The 23,596-nt window shown below is 51.3% G+C and overlaps 1 protein-coding gene across 4 annotated transcripts in view; it reads left to right on the forward strand.

Moving 5' to 3' along the window:
• The window catches only part of HAUS8 (HAUS augmin like complex subunit 8), a 112,804-nt gene that overhangs the window by 10,480 nt on the left and 78,728 nt on the right, over window positions 1-23,596 (forward strand). For all 4 annotated transcript variants that reach the window (XM_075338274.1, XM_075338254.1, XM_075338261.1 and 1 more), the window contains exons 2-3: window positions 1,902-1,978; window positions 11,110-11,165. In XM_075338274.1, coding sequence (XP_075194389.1) covers window positions 11,136-11,165 — 30 coding nt within the window. In that variant the 5' untranslated portion in view covers window positions 1,902-1,978; window positions 11,110-11,135. The remainder of the gene's footprint in view (window positions 1-1,901; window positions 1,979-11,109; window positions 11,166-23,596) is intronic.

Raw genomic sequence — 23,596 nt, forward strand, 5'->3', positions numbered from 1 at the left:
TTTGAGAGCACAGTCCCGTAACCAATTATGCTTTGTAATGCAAGGTTCCACTGTACCTACAATTAGAAATATGAAAGGAAGAAGGTAATCCAGCTCACCGTACTGCCTTGCTGGTGTAATCCAGATGCTGCGCACGGATTTTACTTCGCAGTCAATAAATAGTAGAAGAGAAGGGAGTTCCAGCGCCAGGAATGGAAAGTTAAAAATCCATTTTATTGTGCCAATGCATGTTAAAATTCCAGCAGGTACAGCATATCAGTCGGATGACTGCAGAACAATGCGTTTCAACGCCTCAGGTCTTAATCATGAGGCGTTGAAACGCGCTGGAACTCCTTTCTCTTCTACAATTAGAAATGTAGTATAGTTCTGATTCATTATGTCCTTTAGGCTGCTTTCACACTACGTTTTTTTAACATGCGTCATGAACTTTTTTTAACGCAAACACAGATCCAGTGCAAATGCGTTTTCATTTCAATGCATTTGCAATGGACTCGCGTTTGCGTGCGTTATAGTGAGGATCCAGCGACTTGCAGTTTAACTTTTTTTAAAAACGCTACTTGTAGCGTGTTTGAGCTGCGTCCAAATACTGTTTTTCACTGGATCCTGACTATACTGCACGTAAACTCATGTGAACGCTGGCATGCTGATAGATAGGATCCTGCTTCCTCTACTGAGCATGCCGAGAACCCAGCCTGGCGTCATCAGTCTCTCTCTCCCCCGCCTGAGAGCGGCGGACGCTCGTAACCAAGGTAAATATCGGGTAACCAAGCAAAGCGTTTCGCTTAGTTACCCGATGTTTACCTTGGTTACGATCCTCCGCAGCTGTCAGATGCCGGCTTCCAGTCTATCGCGTTCAGTTCCCCTCACTCCCGATCACATGACTCCAATGCCCGCCCATAAACTTCAAATGGCAGGATCCTGCAAAATAACACATGCGTTTGCATGCGGTTTTCTTTGTAAAAACAGGATCCACTTTTACAGCAAAAAAACGTTCATGACGCATGTTAAAAAAAAAAAACAAAAGTAGTGTGAAAGCCGCCTTACCTCATGTGCAAGGCATTGCAGGATCTTTGGTATCCATGATCCTGCAATGCCATTTGCGGGGATTTAGGGTGTTTTGAGTTTCCCGCTGTAACGTCTTAAAGTATCAATCTAGCATTTTCATATTTAGCACCATAAAATTATAAAAGATTGTTTTCGGTACAAAAAAACCACGCTCTTTTCTGGTAGACTAGACTTTGTATGAAGACGGCTGAGCACTTTTTCCTCTGAACAGATTGTCAGGGGAGATAAGTAAATGTTGGAATATAACTTGCCATTTTGTTCACATGGGGATCACATAATTGTTACCACTCTCTGCATTTAAAACACATGAACGATCAGCTGAGACAAACATTAGATGTACCTGAACTAGCAAAGAGTCCATTTACATGGACTGACTGTCAGCCTGTTACAACCACCAATCGGTAAACTTTTACCAATCGGCAGTCATTTAATTGCCAGACCAAAGTAAACGATGCAAAGTGAGTGATCTATACTAGACCACTAAATAAGCATAGGCTACCATAGTTCTTGGAAGTTCAAGTCCTGTTTATAGGGGATGATGCACTAACAAGAATATTTTGAGCTGCGCAAAAGAACATTTCACCCGATGAACAAGTGTTCTGCTCGTTCAAGTGATCGGCAGTCTGTTTACATTGAAAGATGATCGTGAAATAAAGATTTTTAACAATGCTCATTCTTGATTATCTTGCAATGTAAATGTCCGTTATGTTTTAGTGCAACATACCTTTCCATTCTATCAGGTCGCCTAAATTTTCAAAATCCATATTGTAACTTGCTTTAAGATAAATAATGACATGGTGTGGTGGTTTTGTTTTTGTTTTTTTTTCTTTTTCCAGGTCTGGTTCATTGGAAAGTGGATCACAAAACAGTTCAGGGGGTAGTAGCGGTGATTCTGCTCTAAAGAAAAATAAAGGTTGGTGAGCGTTTTAACTACTTATATTTCAGGCAGAAAGAAGTTAAAGGGAACCTGTCAGGTTTAATATGCACCCAGAAACATGAGCAGTTCTGAGTACATATTGCTAATCTCTGCCTAACTGTCCCTGTATACACTAGCATAGATAAAGAGATCCATAGAAAAAGTATTTCTATGGATCTTTTATCGTATGCTCATGACAAAGGGGACTAGTCCCCTGGGCGTTAGTTCCCCGGCTAGTCGGCCCATTAGCATGTTGGCACGCCCACAGGGTAGGTCATTATACTCATGACTGCGCAGCATCACAGGATGATCTCACTCTCCTCTCCCCTGCCATCGCCGCCCGACGCTGGATTTCGGCTCAGTGTGCGTGACCCCTGAGTTTGGGACATGTGCACTATGAAGCCGGGTATACACGTCATGGCTTCAAACTGAAGTAGTGCGCATGACCCAAACTCCAGGGTCATGCACAGTGAGCCGAAATCCAGCGATGGTAGCGGAGAGGTGACTCCCACAGTGGCATACTAGCATGCTAATGGAGCAAACTAGCCAGGGGAACTAAAGCTCAGGGGACTACTCCCCTCGCTCATTAGCATACGATAAAAGATCTTCAGAAATACTTTTTCTAAAGATCCCTTTATCTATGCTACTAGATGCAGGGATTAGCAATATGCATCCAGAACTGCTCGTGGTTCTGGGTGCATATTGGACCTGATGGGTTCTCTTTAAAAAAAAAAAATGCCCACAAGAATTGTGACGTTTTCTCTTTATTTTGCTATTTATATAATTTTTATTTACCTGCTTATATAGAATATCATTGTTCTAGTACCCTGGCGCGGCGCCACCTCCTTATGTCCCAAGCAGTGCACATATTATTCTTCACTTGTACAAGTCCCCCCTCTTCCTCCACACACTTTTTCAACTTTTTCACTTTTTACTTTGTCAATTACAGTGGAGTAAAAAACAGTATTGTCAGTCACCAATTGTGCAAGTTCTCCCACTTTAAAAAGGTGAGAGAGGCCTGTAATTGACGTCATAGGTGACCACAACTATAGAGACAAAATGAGAGAGCAAGTCCAGAAAATCAGTTTGTTTTTTTTTTGCAAATTATGGTGGAAAATAAGTACCGTATTTTTCGGCTTAGAAGACGCACTGGACCATAAGACGCACCCTGGTTTTAGAGGAGGAAAATAGGAAAATAAAATTTTAAGCAAAAAATGTGGTCATGACACACTGTTATGGGGTGAGGATCTGCTGCCTACACTGTTATGGGGGTAATGTGTCCTCAAATTATCTAAGGTACCCCATCCTGGTAATGATCGTCCTGCCTTGTATATGTACCCCATCATTTTGACCCCCCCACGGGGTGAGATCTTGCTTAAAGCCCCAGATTGAGGGAGATTATCAGTGGTCTTGTATGTCTTCCATTTTACTATTATTGCTCCCACAGTTTATTTCATCACACCAAGCTGCTTGCCTATTACAGATTCAGTCTTCCCAGCCTGGTGCAGCGCTACAATTTTGTTAGTGCCGTTAAAGATGGTAACTTGCAGCTGATGTTGTTTCTGATGGGAGTTATTAACTTTTCCATCTGGTCCAGACCAACACAACTTCTTCCAGGCATGACTTGTTTGCTGCGATTACAACACACACACATTTAACTTCTGACATTCCCAACTCTGTCCAAATCTATCGCCAACCTGCACAAACGTCTAATCCTATTGTTACCACAATGATGAACCGCTGCTCTGTAAAGACCCCTTTACACACTGCGACATCGCTAGCGATATTGCTGTAACGGCACCGGTTTTGTGACGTAATAGCGACCTCCTCAGCGACATTGCAGTGTGTGAAACACATCAGCGACCTGGCCCCCGCTGTGAAGTCACTGATTGCTACAAATCGTTCAACATTTTTTGGTCCTTTGTTTCCCGCTGCGCAGCATGCATCGGTGTGTATGACCACCGTTACAACTACATCATTAGCGACTTAGAACCCAGCCCGTAGGCGTGCTATAGCGTTCCCTTTCCCACCCCCTTACCTCCGATTGGGGGTCGCTGTTGCATTCTGATTGGGCGGCTTTCACTGAAAAGAAGGCAACTTTAGCAATTCTGTTTTTTGTTTTAAAGCTACCTTGTTCCTGAGCATGCTGGTTTGCGGATCATTAGAGAGCTCTCCAGTCTGCAATACTATAAAGCCTATACGGTAAGCATAATTTGATTGATGCTGTATAGATAAACCAGTATGGAGTCGCCGCACAGAAAACTCTACAAAGATCCACTAAGCAACAGAAGCTCAGGAACAAAGGATATACAAGCGCGACTTTTGCCAATCTTTCCAAGCTCGGGGTCTCGAAGAAGCACGCACTAGCGATCACCAATCGGAGCTGGGGAGGGGGGGGGTGTAAAAAGGACATCTAGGTGGCTTCAGCGCCAAACACCACGCCCCTAACATAGGTGTGAGTCGTCAAATAGCTGCTGTGTGACACGTCCCCAACGACCAGCGAGGTCGTTCCTCAGGTCTATATCACTGCTGCATCCTTGGCCAGATCTGCCTGACGGCTTACCAGCGACTGTTAGACTTTTCAGCGATCCAGGCCAGGTCGGGATTGCTGGTGGGATCGCTAGAAAGTCTGTGTGTAAAGGGGCCTTAAGGCTATGTTCCCACGTTGCGTTCTATTACGCAGCGTGTAAGTCACTGCATGTGCATCTTAGAACGCAGCCGAAAAGCTGCGTTCTGAGACTCATTGTTACGGCTGAATTTATGCGTTCTGGATGATTCCAGAACGAACATTTTTCACAGTTCGGTCCCACTCGACTCTGCAGCATCCCGATAGACTTGCAGCAGAGCCGAGTGGGACCGCACTGTCAAAAAGAGCACGGCTGGCTACGAGACGCTGCCGCGCGATCAGAATGAATTCGGATGAACTTCACCCGACTTCATTGTGATTGCGCGGCTCTGTGCGTGTGTTGCGGCTTGATTTGCGATCACAGGTAAAGGACTCATCAGCGACCGCAAATCCCCTGAGTGACTGCAGTGAGCTGCACAATCACCGGTGCCGTCACTCAGGTTACCCGCGGCCAGGTAGAGTCCGAGACCTGTGGCCGCGGGTAACCTGAGTGACGTCTCCGCTGACAGTGCGACTCACTTCAGTTTCTGCGTGGAGCTGACAGGAGCGGTGGTGTTCTACGGCCACTCCTGTCAGCTTCATGTAGCAGAGCTGGATGCATTGTGGGACCTCGCGAGGATTACGCCGGACCTGGAGGGGTGTTTAAGGATTTTAATAAAGTATACTCCCAGCAGAAAAGAGGGCAACCAGTCCAGTTAGCCCAGGCCAACACATCTAATGCACCAACAGGATGCAGACAAACCTCTCAACATGATGGACACTTCACAGGTTCAAGGTAAATTGCACACTAGTAATTCTGGATGAGACGGGTAGAGTCCCGGGACTGTCGCATATAATCGATGCGGCAATTCCGGGCGGCTGGTGGCTGATATTGTTAGGCTGGGGGGCTCCCCATAACATGGGGCTCCTCAACCTGAGAATACCAGCCTTCAGCTGTGTGGCTTTATCTTGGCTGGTATCAAAATTGGGGGGACCGCACGCTGTTTTTGTGTGGTTGTGTTTGTGTTTTTTTTTAAATGTATTTATTTTACTGCACTACATAGACCCGCACACCGACGGCTGTGATTGGTTGCATTGAGACAGCTGTTACTCAGCATGGTGGCGCGTCTGACTGCAACCAATCATAGGTGCCGGTAGGCGGGGAAAGCAGGGAATACCAGATTGAAAATGCCGGCCGCTCATTATTCAAAAGCAGGAGAAGCCGCCACTGTGTGACAGCTGTGCAGCGCCATGCCGGTGTTCGGTCAGTGATTGGGGAGTATGGGAGAGGGATAGACCGACCAACACAGAGACCGACATTGCAACCAAAACGCACAAAAGAAGTGACCTGTTGCTTTTTAGAACGCAGCGTCTTGGCAGCAGCCGAAACGCTGCGTTCTAAAACGCAACGTGTGCATGGATTATGCACAATCTTCATAGATTGTGCTGGGGACGCAGGATGCATACAGTTACGCTGCGGTGCAGAATGCAGCTTAACTGCATACAAATACGCAACGTGGGCACATAGCGTAAGTGTTTCTATTTTTGTGCCTCTTAATACCCACCTAATGTCTACCACTCTGCTCCTTACAAAGTAAATACCTCCTTTGTGCCCTCTAGATCAGCATTCCCCTATCCCAAGTCCTCAAGGCCCACCCACAGTGCATGTTTTCAGGATTTCCTTAGCATTGCAGAGGTGTTGAAATCATTACCTGGACAGGGGATTAAATTATCGTCTGTGCAGTACTAAGGAAATCCTGAAACCGTGCACAGTTACTGGCTCCTGAGACTGGAATTGGGGAACCCTGCTCTAGATGGTAAAATTACCCCATAAAAAATATTAGTGCCCTTTTAAAAACCGTGCCCACAAAACATGCCTCCTAGAAACTTAGTGTCCTTGTGCCCATTCCCCAATACACTGAGTGCCCTTATAACAATGCCTAAGTGCCACTTTACATTTAATAATGACCCCTCATATATAGTTCCCCACTACACAGCATGATAAATACACTGCTGCCTATATACAGCATGATGGGCCCCACAGTAGCCCCCCCGCACTGTATGGCCGCCCCAGTAACTCCACCCCCCACCCCACCCCGCTACTGCGTTTTCCTGAGAATAACCCTTGTTTTGTTTTTGGTGTGTGTTTTTTTTTTTTTTTTTTTTTGTTTGGGGTGCCAAAAATGTATGCCAGTCTTATCTTTTGGGGGTAATACAGTTTACAGTAGCTATAATACTGGAAATGTCCCTGTGAAAAGGGAACAAAGAGAATGTGGCACTGAGCATAGTAGGTAGTATACTTATAGCATTGACTGAAAAATTTAGCACTCCCCTGAGAGTAGGATATACAAGTGAATCAAAAAGCCATTCCAGGAACTGCTCTGCCAATGTGCTGCAGGAAAATCCTCCAGTGAGTTGTGACTCTGCTCTTGTCAGTTGACACACAGGTCTTGAGAGCTATAAATGTTCAGTCTACAGCCCGTACTGAGGGTGACAGAGATCCAACTTTGTCTGTCAAGTATACCATATGGTATGAGTGACTTTCATATCCTAACCACTAAACAATGTTTGCATGTTATCATTAAAAATCATCCTGTATCTTAAACTTGTGCATTAGGATTTTCCACCTCTGGGGAAAAGTGTTGTTGTGGTTTGTTTTTGGTTGTTTTTTTTTGGGTTTTTTTTCTCCTCTCCCCTCGATTTACTGTAAACGCATGAATTTATGGCTAAAAATATTTTTCAGATTGGATTTTATTAATGTTTCACCGTTTGTCATGGTTAGCTTCTTTGTTGCACTGTCGCTGGCTGCAGAATGATTTGTCAGGCAGCTTGTTCTGATGGCCTAAAAGGAGTTTACGAGTGGTATAACTAGTCATATGGGCCCCAGTGCAAAATTTGGACCGAGGTCTCCACCAGCATGTTGGTCATATCTTTGAAGCCTTGTAATAATGTCCTCGTCTTTCCTAGCCCATGTCCTGTGGTATATTGCCTTGTCCTACAAAAATATTCCCTACTCTGTAATAATGGCCCCCAGCTTGCAATAATAACCCTGTCCTGGGCTCTTTATTGAGGTTATCCAGGATTATTATTATTTATTTATTTATTTATTTATTTATTTAGTCTTATGGGCCTAAAAACTTACAGGCAAGTAGTTGCTAACTACTTGCATGTTGTTTGCCATAGATCTGCTGGTATGAGCGTTCACGGTCCGGTCCTGCCTGTGATTGTCCTGCTTCCGGTGACATCACATTGACATGGCAGTTTCTTCTCTTCCACTCTATTTTGAAGTCTGGCGGTTACTGCTGATGTCGTGCTGATGGGCAGTGGGGAGTCAGCTGTCAAACTGAAGGGAGTTGACAGTCAATCAGCATAATGTTGGCATTCACGCCCTGTTGACAGCAGTCCTTGAAGAACTGCTCTGTTGATGGTCAAATGAAATGACACTAGTATTTGGGAGAACCTCAAATAGCTACCAACTACCTAATTTTCAGTTCATAATTGCCTCCATCCTGTTATGACCTCCGTTTTAGGTCCCTTCTTGTAATCTTGTGCCCTATATTGGCCTCTTCCTGTAATAATGTTCCCCATGCTGGCTCTATTGCAATGTTTCTCCAATACGTTCAATCACAAAAAATAAATGATTCTTTTGTACCTGTGCATGCCCCAGCAGGAAGCAGTGTCCTCTTCCTCCTCCATAGCTGGTGCAGGAGGGTGGCCAATGCCTGGCAGTGACATCATTGTGTGTCCAAGGACCAATAAATCAGCTGAAAACAGGGCTCTTATCGATGGGCCTCCCTACTCCACAGGTCTGGTCGCACCCTCTGACCATGGTCGTTGCACCCCTGTTTGTTAATCTTACATCTTTTTTCCTGAGCTCCTCTCAGCTGACTTATGATCACACACTACATCAAAGTTGAATGTTTACAAAAACAAAGCCAAACAGTACAAGTTTTTATTGGAACTAGAGTAAAAAAATTATTTTTAGCCAAAAATAAATGCCTTTTTAAATAATAAAAATCTGTACTGTAAATGTATACCTCATTGTCACCAAAAGTTGACATTCCCTTTTATGAATAGACTGTAAGGCTTTGTGCGCACTAGAAATGTGAATTTTCTCAATTTCTTGAAACTTCTGGGAGTGGAAGATTTCCGGACCTCCGGAAAAAATCCGCGGTAAATCCGCATGCGATTTTCCCGCGGGTGGTTCCCTGCGGATTTTGCAGGCTGTACTGCAGAAATCCGCAGGTACCTGCGGAAAAGAATTGACATGCTCATTTTCTCAAGAAATTTTCTCAAGGATTTGCTGGGAAATGTCTGCACAAAGATTGCAGACATTTCTCAAGAAATTTCCGCAGCAAATCCGCGGGTAAAAAGGCCTAGTGCGCACATAGCCATAAGGCCCCGTCACACTAAGCAACATCGCTAGCAACATCGCTGCTAATGAACAACTTTTGTGACGTTGCTAGCGATGTTGCTGTGTGTGACATCCAGCAACAACCTGGCCCCTGCTGTGAGGTCGTTGGTTGTTGCTGAATGTCCTGGGCCATTTTTTAGTTGTTGCTGTCCCGCTGTGAAGCGCAGATCGCTGTGTGTGACAGCGAGACAGCAACAACTAAATGTGCAGGCAGCAGGAGCCGGCTTCTGCGGAGGCTGGTAACAAATGTAAACATCGGGTAACCAAGAAGCCCTGCCCTTGGTTACCCGATATTTACCTTTGATACCAGCCTCCGCCGCTCTCACTGTCAGTGCCGGCTCCTGCTCTGTGCACATGTAGCTGCAGGACACATCGGGTTAATTAACCCGATGTATGCTGTAGCTAGGAGAGCAGGGAGCCAGCGCTAAGCATTGTGCGCTGCTCCCTGCTCTGTGCACATGTAGCTGCAGCACACATCGGGTAATTAACCTCATGTGTGCTGTAACTAGGAGAGCAGGGAGCCAGCGCTAAGCGGTGTGCCCTGCTCCCTGTTCTCTGCTCTGTTCTGTAGCTCCGTGCACTGGTAACCAAGGTAAATATCGGGTTGGTTACCCGATATTTACCTTAGTTACCAAGCGCAGCATCTTCCACGCGGCGCGGGGGGCTGGTCACTGGTTGCTGGTGAGCTCACCAGCAACTCGTGTAGCCACGCTCTAGCGATCCCTGCCAGGTCAGGTTGCTGGTGGGATCGCTGGAGCGTCGCAGTGTGACATCTCACCAGCAACCTCCTAGTAACTTACCAGCGATCCCTATCGTTGTTGGGATCGCTGGTAAGTTGCTTAGTGTGACTGGACCTTTACACTACCCTGATCAATTTGAGGTTATATAGAATGCATTTGGTGTTGATTCTACCATTGTGTGTATAATCTAGATTGAATAATCTCCCCTTTCTCTTTTTTTTTTTTTTTTTTTTTGACCTTACATTTTGTGTAAAAAATATATATATATATATATATATATATATATATATATATATATATATATATATATATATATATATATATATATATATATATATATATATATATATATATATTTTGCTTAAAAGGAACACTTAAACACAATGGTATTTTAGTGTTCCCTTTGTTTTTTGAGCAGTATATATAAATTTCATTTTAAATACAACATATTAGGAGCTGACCATTTTTTATTTGAGATGGGTGCAGTCAGCTATAAAGCGTGCACACAGCCATATAGGGGATTGTCTGCTGCTTGTTTATCAGGAAGTGTTCAGTTAAAGAATGGAGAAGAAAAGCCCTCCATTATGGCAGTGTTGGCAGATTTTTGTGAATAGACTTTACAAACAGCAGGATGTGAAACCTTCACAAGGTGGTGTGTTTCTGCCACTTTGTGGTAAATATTATGTACTGCATGGGGAATTTATAAAGCACCAGCTCCTTTTTAAAGAAGAAAAAAAAGCACTCCCATGAACATTTTTATTGACTAATTGTGTATGTAATATAGTTTCCAGCACCATTCTGGTCATATGGCCCGGTATTCTGACTTTCTGGGGTCTTATTCCAATGCTCCATAGGGTACATTTTAAAAGAGACTTCCGGGTTTAAATGCAGACCCTAGTGTGTGATCCATGTAGTTGGAATTTCACTCGTGTGAGATGAAAACCAGAGTTGCACTGGAAACTGAGGCAAACTGAGATCGGTGAGTATATTACCACATGTTGCATTAAATTTACACAGTTAGAGCATAAAATGTTTTGAGGGGGTGTTTCAAATGCACTTGTATTAAGCGAGACTGCTCCCATCTAGTCAGATTCTGGCCGAGCGTATGCCTATCACATGCTCGTGACCGCTGTTCCTGGCTCTGACACTGGAGAATCCTCGCAGCACACAGTGTGTGCAATGTGACAGTTCACAAGTCTGCAGTCTCATAGAATGACACACAGTGACTGCAGACTTGTGGATTTAGACCGGACAACCCCTTTAAGTGTAAATATAGTCTTGTATGTTTTATGGTGTTTGAATGGCATGTTGACTCTTACTTTCATGTATAGTATATTGTTCCATAATAGCACTTCTCTTGTTTTTACAGGTCCAAGGGTGGTGAAATCCCGTTACATGCAGTATGATAAGCCTAAAAACACCAAGGTGTGCTTTACTTTACTCATACTTCTTAATAATATCTATTGTCCCCTCTCAAGACCTATTGGTTCCCAGATACAGTTTGGTATTAAACCACCACACATACTCCCATCCCCACCCTCTTCCAGTGAATCCCTGCTGCTCCCATTGTCTGGCACTGGCTGCAGCGCTTGCGTCATTTTGGCTGCCGGGCTGTCAATCAGTGATCTCAGTGACTGAGCAGGGCATTCCATCTACACTGGCAGAGTGGCTGTAGCCAATGCAAGACTCCAACCAGGAGCAGAAGTAGAGACTCACAGGTGTTCCCGGGGATGGTGAGTATAGTAGGACTTGTTTTCTTCATCGTTCCTTATGGGAGACCCAGACAATGGGTGTATAGCTTCTGCCTCCGGAGGACACACAAAGTACTACACTCAAACGTGTAGCTCCTCCCTCCGGGCTATATACACCCCCTGGATGACAATCTAACTGTCACAAACCACCGGGGGGGTCACTCAGAAATCCCCCGCGCTGGCCACCAGTACGTCACAATCGGGGGGTAACAAGTGGGGGTCACCCCTCCTTTATACCTCCCGACCGACAGACAGAGCACGTGACGCGCTCTCTAGCGCCCCTCTTATAGTCAGGCCAATTATGGAATTGCCCGACCATAAGCAAGGAGGCCGCTATACTACTTATGCCGATTATTGAAGGGTCCCCGGTGAGAGTAAGGTATATATTCCCCCGACCTCCGCGGGCGGAATATATAAAATCTCCCCGAATCTCACTGGCCTCCCCACAATAATCCTTGGCACAATTCGCTGCCACCAACCGATTTACGGTAACTATTAGCCGAACACACAGACGTGGGATTCAAGATCGAGATAACAGAACAGCCCAAGATTAATTATATAATTTAATCAGCCTAAAGCACACTAGAAACTACAATATATACAATAGGGAATCTACAGAATATACATATGTCAGAGTACAGTTACAGTCAAAGCATGGGTTACAAACAGGCATACACAGTTCCAGCAGTTACCTTGTTGCGTCTGGCCACAGGGGGGCGCTGTACCCAGGTTTCTAGGATCCTTCCCACAGATGTTTCCTACACGTGCCCCCAGCGGAAAGAACACTGGAAAATGGCCGAAGTAGGGTTATCAACCTGGGCCGATCCAGGTCCCCTCCTACCTTAGTGACCTCACAGGGAGCACTGCTCCACCCCTGGCTTGAGTTATGGACAATATCCCAACATGGAATATGGGCCATAACTTTGCCTGGGAGCGTCGTAGGCGGACGCCAATGCTCTCATTGTGACAGTTATGAATTTAGCTACAGAACGAGGGGACTCATGACCTGTCTGCCAGTTCCCCATTGGCTGATATCACGCCTGGGGCATTTCCCAATGTCCTGCTCCCATAAAAAGGGTGTGCCGGCATCGTCTGCATGCGGAGACACCATTTTTATGGTTGCCATATTTATCGGAAATATGGCTTGCGAGATATGAACCATTTTTTACTGGAGTCGTTCTGTCTGGCTATTTCCATAGCCTTGCTAATGAGATACAACTCTTGTTACAGGGTGACGGCAGGGAGTCATCCTGTGTCCATTGTTCCCACACCACCTCATTTCCATATCACAGGACATGGCCATGGAGGTGTAAGTGGAACACTGAGAACAAGAAGGGAGGGGGCACTGCCAGGGAGTGATGAGGGATTATGACTGGAGTCATAATTCATCTTCATATCCCGGGATTTGCCTCACACCTCCCCCCTTTTGAGGGCGCTAGGGGGCAGCACACTCCGGTGTTCCCCCGTGCGCCCGTCCGCGACCTCTCCTTGTCGGGACAGCCCGTCTGCGTTACCGTGGTCACGGCCCCTTTTGTGGCGAATGGTGAAGTTGTATTGCTGGAGCGCAAGGCTCCATCGCAACAATCGCCCATTCGTCCCAGAGACGGTGTGCAACCAGCTGAGGGGATTGTGGTCCGTCTCCACGATGAAGTGGCGCCCGTATAGATAGGGTTGCAGACGCTGCAGGGCCCACACTATGGCCAGGCACTCCTTCTCCATCGTGGAATAGGCAACTTCCCTTGGTAACAGCTTCCTGCTCAGGTACAAGACTGGGTGCTCTTGGCTCGCAGAGTCCACCTGGCTGAGCACCGCACCGAGGCCGAAGTCACTGGCGTCGGTCTGTACTACAAACGGCCGCGTGAAGTCGGCTGCCTGTAGCACGGGCGGGCTGGACAGGGCGTCCTTTAGGGCCCGGAAGGCTGTCTCGCAGTCCATTGTCCAATCGACTGCAGAGGGCAGCTTCTTCTTGGTGAGGTCCGTCAAGGGCTTTGCCAGGCTACTATAGCATGGAACAAACCTCCTATAGTACCCAGCGGTCCCCAAGAAGGACATCACCTGCTTCTTGGTCCTGGGGGTGGGCCAGGATGCGATGGCTTCCACTTTCTCAGGCTCGGGCTTCAGTGTTCTCCCACCTACCCGGTGACCGAGGTACTGGACCTCGCTCATGGCCAGCTGACACTTTCCCGGCTTGATGGTCAAACCTGCCCAGTGGATCCGCCTGAGCACCTGTGCTAGATGCTCTAGGTGGTCCTCCCAGGTGGGACTGAAGACGGCAATGTCATCCAGGTACGCGGCCGCGTACCCTTCAAGTCCCTTGAGCAGGGTGTTGACCATCCGCTGGAAAGTGGCAGGGGCATTCCTCATCCCGAATGGCATCACCGTGGACTCGTACAGTCCAAATGGGGTAATAAAGGCAGAGCGTTCCCTGGCCTTGCGAGTCAGGGGGATCTGCCAATATCCCCGGCTCAGATCCATGATGGTCAGGTACTGAGCCCCGGCCAACTGATCGAGCAGGTCATCGATGCGTGGCATTGGGTACGCATCGGCGACCGTGACCGCATTGAGCCCCCTGTAGTCCACGCAGAACCGAGTGGTTCGGTCCTTCTTAGGGACGAGGACTACAGGCGAGGCCCAAGCGCTGTTGGATGCCTGGATCACCCCCAGCTTCAGCATCTCGTCAATCTCCTGGCGCATGTGTTGCTGCACCTCCAGGGAGACCCGATATGCTGAACGCCGGATCGGGGGATGATCCCCAGTGTCCACGTGATGGACAGCCAAGTCAGTCCTTCCGGGCTGGTTGGTAAACAACCCCCGGAAGGGGAGGAGGGTGGCCCACAGCTGGGACCGTTGGTCTTCCAAGAGCTGGTGGCCAACCTCCACATCCTCAATGGATCCGCCTGCCCTAACCTGGGCTAGCATATCCAAGAGGGTTTCCGCTTCTCCCTCCTCGGGCAGGTTGCACACGGGGAGCGCACATGCCTCCCGCTCATGATGTGCCTTCATCATGTTCACATGGAAGGGCTTCCGCCTTCCACGGGCAGGGTCCAGGGTGACCAGGTACGTCACAGGGTTGAGCTGCTGGTACACGAGGTATGGGCCTTCCCAGGCTGCCTGAAGCTTGTCCTGTGGTACGGGGACCAGTACCCACACCTTTTGACCCACTTGGTAGGTCCTCTCACAAGCGTTCTGGTCGTACCAACGCTTCTGATCGGCCTGGGCTTGAGCCATATTGTCGTGTACCAGTTGCGTCAAGGCCTGCATTTTGTCCCGGAAGCGCATGACATACTCGATAACCGACACTCCAGGGGTGGCCAAATCCCCTTCCCAAGCCTCTTTCACCAGAGCCAGGGGGCCCCGCACACGTCGCCCGTACAGGAGCTCAAACGGTGAGAATCCTGTTGAGGCCTGTGGAGCCTCCCGGTAAGCAAATAACAGGTGTGGGAGATACCGCTCCCAGTCACGCCCATGGGAGTCGACCAACATCTTAAGCATCTGCTTTAAGGTGCCATTAAACCGCTCGCACAGGCCATTAGTCTGTGGATGGTACGGGCTGGCCACCAGATGTCGCACCTGGACCTGCTTACAGAGGGCCTCCATCAGCTGGGACATGAATTGGGTCCCCCGGTCAGTGAGCATTTCCTGGGGAAAACCCACTCGGGAGAAAATCTCCAGCAATGCGGTGGCCACCTTGTCAGCCCGAATGGACGACAAGGCCACTGCTTCTGGGTACCGGGTGGCATAGTCCACTACCGTCAGTATGAGGCGTTTCCCGGAGCTGCTGGGGATGGCCAGCGGGCCGACCAGATCCACAGCCACCCTCCTGAAAGGCTCATCGATGATGGGCAGAGATACCAGTGGGGCTTTGGGGCGTGGCCCCGCCTTCCCCACTCTCTGACAGGTTTCACACGAACGGCAGTAGGCAGCCACATCGGCCCCCATTTTTGGCCAGTAGAAATGCTGGTTCAACCTGGCCTTGGTCTTAGCGATCCCTAGGTGTCCGGCCATCGGAATCTCATGTGCGATCCGCAACAACTCCGTCCGGAACGGATAGGGTACCACTAACTGTCGGTCCCTGGGCCACGCCTCCGGTGAACCCTGCTGGACCGTGGCCCGGTACAGCCGTCCTTGGTCCCAGACCACTCGCTCCGGGTCCGAGTCCGAGGGAGGCTGTGCCGCCTGCTCCTTAAGAGCTTTCAGGCTGTCGTCAGCTTTTAACGCTGCCTGAAACCCCTGACTAGATGTGGCCAGAATCGACGAGACTGTCACATCTTCAGTCAGTACCCCGGGACCTGTGTCCTGGCCTCCACCTGACTCGGCTGCCACTTGGTCAGAAGGGGAAGAGCTATCGGACCTCCGGGAGGCCCCTTGGCTTCCAGCACTCCCACTGCGGGTGACAGCGGCCACAGCCGCTGCGACCGTGGGTCGTGCCTGCTCCTCCTCCGTTCCTGACCAAGTCGCCGGTTCAGGCAGACCTACCTGGCTTCCTGACACCCCGGTTGTGGGGGAACCATGCACCGAGATCTTACCTGGGAGCACTTCCGCTCCTGGACCGGCCCCAATCTCACCTGCCTGTTCCCCTCCTGCAGCAACAGAACCCCGCTGTGAAATCTCTGGGGACCCCACATTTGCTGTGGTAGCCCCCACCCCACACACTGGTCCTCCCCCTGCAGCACCCTGCTCTCTGCTTATCCCTGCAGAGGGCAACAGATCCCAGCTCACAGGCTGGTTACTTGTAGAGGCATTGTCACACCTTTCTCTGACCCCCTCCCCTCCTGTCACAGCTGCAGCTGCGTGTGTGTCTATGGTGTCTGTGCAAGCAGAAATATCAGAGTTCACTCCCTCCTCCCTTACATCATTCATAGATAACACATTAACATTGTCCGGAGGCATGTCAGTACTGGCTGAAGGTTCAGCCCTTGGTTGGGGCCCAAACTGGGAGGTTATCTGCCCCAAATCTGTCCCAAGTAGCACGTTTGCAGGGATCCGATCAGTTACCCCCACCTCCCTCACCCCTCGCCCTGCGCCCCAGTCCACATAAATGTCAGCAACAGGCAGCGCCGGGTCAGTGCCTCCAATCCCGGAGACAGCGAGGGTTTTTCCAGGGATCAAGTCTTGGGGGGACACCATCTCAGGCCGCACCAGAGTCACCTCCGAGGCGCTGTCTCGCAGTCCTATGGTCACAGACCGGCCGACGGTGACAGGTTGGAAGCTGTCCAGGGACCTACCACCACCCCCACCCACACAATACACCTTGGGCGGCCCTTGGGACGGGGACGGAGCCGGGGCCTTGGGACGCTGAGGGCACATGGCCTTGAAGTGTCCAGGTAGGTTGCACTGGTGGCACCGTCTTGGTTCCGCCACGGGCCTGGAGAGGGGAGTTGAGGGGGACACCCCCTGCAGTCTAGGGGCAGGTGGGGCAGTCGCCGAATTCATCTTACCCCCTCTCCAGGTGCTGCTGGTGGCCGCTCTCCTGGCCTCAGGGGCCCGGTTGTTGGTGTAGTCATCGGCAAGGGCAGCTGTAGCCGTGGACCCCTTTGGCTTCTGGTCTCGGATGAACTGGCGGAGATCCTCAGGGCAGTTCCACAAGAGTTGCTCCGTGATGAACAAGTCCAGGATCTCCGGTCCAGTGGAAAGCTGCAGGCCTTGGGTCCAGTGGTCGGCAGCTCGGGCAAGTGCCCGCCGGTGGTCAGCCCAGGAGTCCTTTGGTCCCTTCTGTAGGCTCCGGAACTTCTTGCGGTAGGACTCTGGAGTGAGGTTGTACTGTTGGATCAGGGCCCGCTTGATGGTGTCGTAGCCCTGATCTGCCTCAGCAGGCAAGTCACCAAGGATATCCAGGGCCTTACCCCTTAAACGGGGGGTCAGGTATTTGGCCCACTGGTCCTTGTCCAGATGGTGCTGCAAGCAAGTCCGTTCAAAAGCAGTCAAGAAAGAGTCCAAGTCTCCATCCTTCTCCAGCACTGGGAAGTCCTCAACACGGACCTTTGGAAGTTTGGTGTCTTGAAGGTCACGTGTGGCTGATGAGGGCCGGAGCTGGGCTAGCTGCAGCTGGTAGTCACGCTCTGCCTGGCGCTCTTCACGCGCTGCCTGCCGCTCCGCAGCCTCAGCCTCACGCGCTGCTTGCCGCTCTGCCCTGCGCTCTGCCAGGAGTCCCTTGTAGCCCTCCTGGTCTCCAGCCTGGAGAAGGGCCATAGCCATTTGAAGAAGGCTATCCGAGCCTCCCAGGCTCGGTGGAATGGCACGTGGTGATCTGCGGCCCGCTGCGGAGCCTGGTGATTCACTGTCCCTTGCAGAGCGGAGGGCTGGCATCTGGCTCGTTGAGGACCCTTGGGTGAGCTGCTCCTCATCTTGTCCAGCAGTGCCAGGTTGCGCAATGTCCTCGGCAGAACGGTTTTCTGGCGTCGAGCTCCTGGAGGACTCGTGGGCAACCTCCTCATTGCTGTCCACAGCACCGTCCTCCCTCTCTTCGGCTCCTGCCTTAGCATTGGCCAGTTGCATAGCTCTGCTCCTGGTGCCATCAGCCATTCTTGCAGACTTTTGGTCACTGACACAGAACTGACACCTGATGCCTCCACACACCTTACAGTATCTGCACTCTGACACTCTAGTGTTGAGCTAGTCTGAAGACCCCAGCAGCCACAGCTGCTGCAGGCAGTCTTTAGTGTCTGGGAGTATGGGTCTCACACTCACACACACTATTATCTCGATCCCACCGCTATGCCACCAATATGTCACAAACCACCGGGGGGGTCACTCAGAAATCCCCCGCGCTGGCCACCAGTACGTCACAATCGGGGGGTAACAAGTGGGGGTCACCCCTCCTTTATACCTCCCGACCGACAGACAGAGCACGTGACGCGCTCTCTAGCGCCCCTCTTATAGTCAGGCCAATTATGGAATTGCCCGACCATAAGCAAGGAGGCCGCTATACTACTTATGCCGATTATTGAAGGGTCCCCGGTGAGAGTAAGGTATATATTCCCCCGACCTCCGCGGGCGGAATATATAAAATCTCCCCGAATCTCACTGGCCTCCCCACAATAATCCTTGGCACAATTCGCTGCCACCAACCGATTTACGGTAACTATTAGCCGAACACACAGACGTGGGATTCAAGATCGAGATAACAGAACAGCCCAAGATTAATTATATAATTTAATCAGCCTAAAGCACACTAGAAACTACAATATATACAATAGGGAATCTACAGAATATACATATGTCAGAGTACAGTTACAGTCAAAGCATGGGTTACAAACAGGCATACACAGTTCCAGCAGTTACCTTGTTGCGTCTGGCCACAGGGGGGCGCTGTACCCAGGTTTCTAGGATCCTTCCCACAGATGTTTCCTACACGTGCCCCCAGCGGAAAGAACACTGGAAAATGGCCGAAGTAGGGTTATCAACCTGGGCCGATCCAGGTCCCCTCCTACCTTAGTGACCTCACAGGGAGCACTGCTCCACCCCTGGCTTGAGTTATGGACAATATCCCAACATGGAATATGGGCCATAACTTTGCCTGGGAGCGTCGTAGGCGGACGCCAATGCTCTCATTGTGACAGTTATGAATTTAGCTACAGAACGAGGGGACTCATGACCTGTCTGCCAGTTCCCCATTGGCTGATATCACGCCTGGGGCATTTCCCAATGTCCTGCTCCCATAAAAAGGGTGTGCCGGCATCGTCTGCATGCGGAGACACCATTTTTATGGTTGCCATATTTATCGGAAATATGGCTTGCGAGATATGAACCATTTTTTACTGGAGTCGTTCTGTCTGGCTATTTCCATAGCCTTGCTAATGAGATACAACTCTTGTTACAGGGTGACGGCAGGGAGTCATCCTGTGTCCATTGTTCCCACACCACCTCATTTCCATATCACAGGACATGGCCATGGAGGTGTAAGTGGAACACTGAGAACAAGAAGGGAGGGGGCACTGCCAGGGAGTGATGAGGGATTATGACTGGAGTCATAATTCATCTTCATATCCCGGGATTTGCCTCACACCTCCCCCCTTTTGAGGGCGCTAGGGGGCAGCACACTCCGGTGTTCCCCCGTGCGCCCGTCCGCGACCTCTCCTTGTCGGGACAGCCCGTCTGCGTTACCGTGGTCACGGCCCCTTTTGTGGCGAATGGTGAAGTTGTATTGCTGGAGCGCAAGGCTCCATCGCAACAATCGCCCATTCGTCCCAGAGACGGTGTGCAACCAGCTGAGGGGATTGTGGTCCGTCTCCACGATGAAGTGGCGCCCGTATAGATAGGGTTGCAGACGCTGCAGGGCCCACACTATGGCCAGGCACTCCTTCTCCATCGTGGAATAGGCAACTTCCCTTGGTAACAGCTTCCTGCTCAGGTACAAGACTGGGTGCTCTTGGCTCGCAGAGTCCACCTGGCTGAGCACCGCACCGAGGCCGAAGTCACTGGCGTCGGTCTGTACTACAAACGGCCGCGTGAAGTCGGCTGCCTGTAGCACGGGCGGGCTGGACAGGGCGTCCTTTAGGGCCCGGAAGGCTGTCTCGCAGTCCATTGTCCAATCGACTGCAGAGGGCAGCTTCTTCTTGGTGAGGTCCGTCAAGGGCTTTGCCAGGCTACTATAGCATGGAACAAACCTCCTATAGTACCCAGCGGTCCCCAAGAAGGACATCACCTGCTTCTTGGTCCTGGGGGTGGGCCAGGATGCGATGGCTTCCACTTTCTCAGGCTCGGGCTTCAGTGTTCTCCCACCTACCCGGTGACCGAGGTACTGGACCTCGCTCATGGCCAGCTGACACTTTCCCGGCTTGATGGTCAAACCTGCCCAGTGGATCCGCCTGAGCACCTGTGCTAGATGCTCTAGGTGGTCCTCCCAGGTGGGACTGAAGACGGCAATGTCATCCAGGTACGCGGCCGCGTACCCTTCAAGTCCCTTGAGCAGGGTGTTGACCATCCGCTGGAAAGTGGCAGGGGCATTCCTCATCCCGAATGGCATCACCGTGGACTCGTACAGTCCAAATGGGGTAATAAAGGCAGAGCGTTCCCTGGCCTTGCGAGTCAGGGGGATCTGCCAATATCCCCGGCTCAGATCCATGATGGTCAGGTACTGAGCCCCGGCCAACTGATCGAGCAGGTCATCGATGCGTGGCATTGGGTACGCATCGGCGACCGTGACCGCATTGAGCCCCCTGTAGTCCACGCAGAACCGAGTGGTTCGGTCCTTCTTAGGGACGAGGACTACAGGCGAGGCCCAAGCGCTGTTGGATGCCTGGATCACCCCCAGCTTCAGCATCTCGTCAATCTCCTGGCGCATGTGTTGCTGCACCTCCAGGGAGACCCGATATGCTGAACGCCGGATCGGGGGATGATCCCCAGTGTCCACGTGATGGACAGCCAAGTCAGTCCTTCCGGGCTGGTTGGTAAACAACCCCCGGAAGGGGAGGAGGGTGGCCCACAGCTGGGACCGTTGGTCTTCCAAGAGCTGGTGGCCAACCTCCACATCCTCAATGGATCCGCCTGCCCTAACCTGGGCTAGCATATCCAAGAGGGTTTCCGCTTCTCCCTCCTCGGGCAGGTTGCACACGGGGAGCGCACATGCCTCCCGCTCATGATGTGCCTTCATCATGTTCACATGGAAGGGCTTCCGCCTTCCACGGGCAGGGTCCAGGGTGACCAGGTACGTCACAGGGTTGAGCTGCTGGTACACGAGGTATGGGCCTTCCCAGGCTGCCTGAAGCTTGTCCTGTGGTACGGGGACCAGTACCCACACCTTTTGACCCACTTGGTAGGTCCTCTCACAAGCGTTCTGGTCGTACCAACGCTTCTGATCGGCCTGGGCTTGAGCCATATTGTCGTGTACCAGTTGCGTCAAGGCCTGCATTTTGTCCCGGAAGCGCATGACATACTCGATAACCGACACTCCAGGGGTGGCCAAATCCCCTTCCCAAGCCTCTTTCACCAGAGCCAGGGGGCCCCGCACACGTCGCCCGTACAGGAGCTCAAACGGTGAGAATCCTGTTGAGGCCTGTGGAGCCTCCCGGTAAGCAAATAACAGGTGTGGGAGATACCGCTCCCAGTCACGCCCATGGGAGTCGACCAACATCTTAAGCATCTGCTTTAAGGTGCCATTAAACCGCTCGCACAGGCCATTAGTCTGTGGATGGTACGGGCTGGCCACCAGATGTCGCACCTGGACCTGCTTACAGAGGGCCTCCATCAGCTGGGACATGAATTGGGTCCCCCGGTCAGTGAGCATTTCCTGGGGAAAACCCACTCGGGAGAAAATCTCCAGCAATGCGGTGGCCACCTTGTCAGCCCGAATGGACGACAAGGCCACTGCTTCTGGGTACCGGGTGGCATAGTCCACTACCGTCAGTATGAGGCGTTTCCCGGAGCTGCTGGGGATGGCCAGCGGGCCGACCAGATCCACAGCCACCCTCCTGAAAGGCTCATCGATGATGGGCAGAGATACCAGTGGGGCTTTGGGGCGTGGCCCCGCCTTCCCCACTCTCTGGCAGGTTTCACACGAACGGCAGTAGGCAGCCACATCGGCCCCCATTTTTGGCCAGTAGAAATGCTGGTTCAACCTGGCCTTGGTCTTAGCGATCCCTAGGTGTCCGGCCATCGGAATCTCATGTGCGATCCGCAACAACTCCGTCCGGAACGGATAGGGTACCACTAACTGTCGGTCCCTGGGCCACGCCTCCGGTGAACCCTGCTGGACCGTGGCCCGGTACAGCCGTCCTTGGTCCCAGACCACTCGCTCCGGGTCCGAGTCCGAGGGAGGCTGTGCCGCCTGCTCCTTAAGAGCTTTCAGGCTGTCGTCAGCTTTTAACGCTGCCTGAAACCCCTGACTAGATGTGGCCAGAATCGACGAGACTGTCACATCTTCAGTCAGTACCCCGGGACCTGTGTCCTGGCCTCCACCTGACTCGGCTGCCACTTGGTCAGAAGGGGAAGAGCTATCGGACCTCCGGGAGGCCCCTTGGCTTCCAGCACTCCCACTGCGGGTGACAGCGGCCACAGCCGCTGCGACCGTGGGTCGTGCCTGCTCCTCCTCCGTTCCTGACCAAGTCGCCGGTTCAGGCAGACCTACCTGGCTTCCTGACACCCCGGTTGTGGGGGAACCATGCACCGAGATCTTACCTGGGAGCACTTCCGCTCCTGGACCGGCCCCAATCTCACCTGCCTGTTCCCCTCCTGCAGCAACAGAACCCCGCTGTGAAATCTCTGGGGACCCCACATTTGCTGTGGTAGCCCCCACCCCACACACTGGTCCTCCCCCTGCAGCACCCTGCTCTCTGCTTATCCCTGCAGAGGGCAACAGATCCCAGCTCACAGGCTGGTTACTTGTAGAGGCATTGTCACACCTTTCTCTGACCCCCTCCCCTCCTGTCACAGCTGCAGCTGCGTGTGTGTCTATGGTGTCTGTGCAAGCAGAAATATCAGAGTTCACTCCCTCCTCCCTTACATCATTCATAGATAACACATTAACATTGTCCGGAGGCATGTCAGTACTGGCTGAAGGTTCAGCCCTTGGTTGGGGCCCAAACTGGGAGGTTATCTGCCCCAAATCTGTCCCAAGTAGCACGTTTGCAGGGATCCGATCAGTTACCCCCACCTCCCTCACCCCTCGCCCTGCGCCCCAGTCCACATAAATGTCAGCAACAGGCAGCGCCGGGTCAGTGCCTCCAATCCCGGAGACAGCGAGGGTTTTTCCAGGGATCAAGTCTTGGGGGGACACCATCTCAGGCCGCACCAGAGTCACCTCCGAGGCGCTGTCTCGCAGTCCTATGGTCACAGACCGGCCGACGGTGACAGGTTGGAAGCTGTCCAGGGACCTACCACCACCCCCACCCACACAATACACCTTGGGCGGCCCTTGGGACGGGGACGGAGCCGGGGCCTTGGGACGCTGAGGGCACATGGCCTTGAAGTGTCCAGGTAGGTTGCACTGGTGGCACCGTCTTGGTTCCGCCACGGGCCTGGAGAGGGGAGTTGAGGGGGACACCCCCTGCAGTCTAGGGGCAGGTGGGGCAGTCGCCGAATTCATCTTACCCCCTCTCCAGGTGCTGCTGGTGGCCGCTCTCCTGGCCTCAGGGGCCCGGTTGTTGGTGTAGTCATCGGCAAGGGCAG

The sequence above is a fragment of the Anomaloglossus baeobatrachus genome, chromosome 1 (assembly GCF_048569485.1).
Source record: "Anomaloglossus baeobatrachus isolate aAnoBae1 chromosome 1, aAnoBae1.hap1, whole genome shotgun sequence".
NCBI lineage: Eukaryota > Metazoa > Chordata > Amphibia > Anura > Aromobatidae > Anomaloglossus > Anomaloglossus baeobatrachus.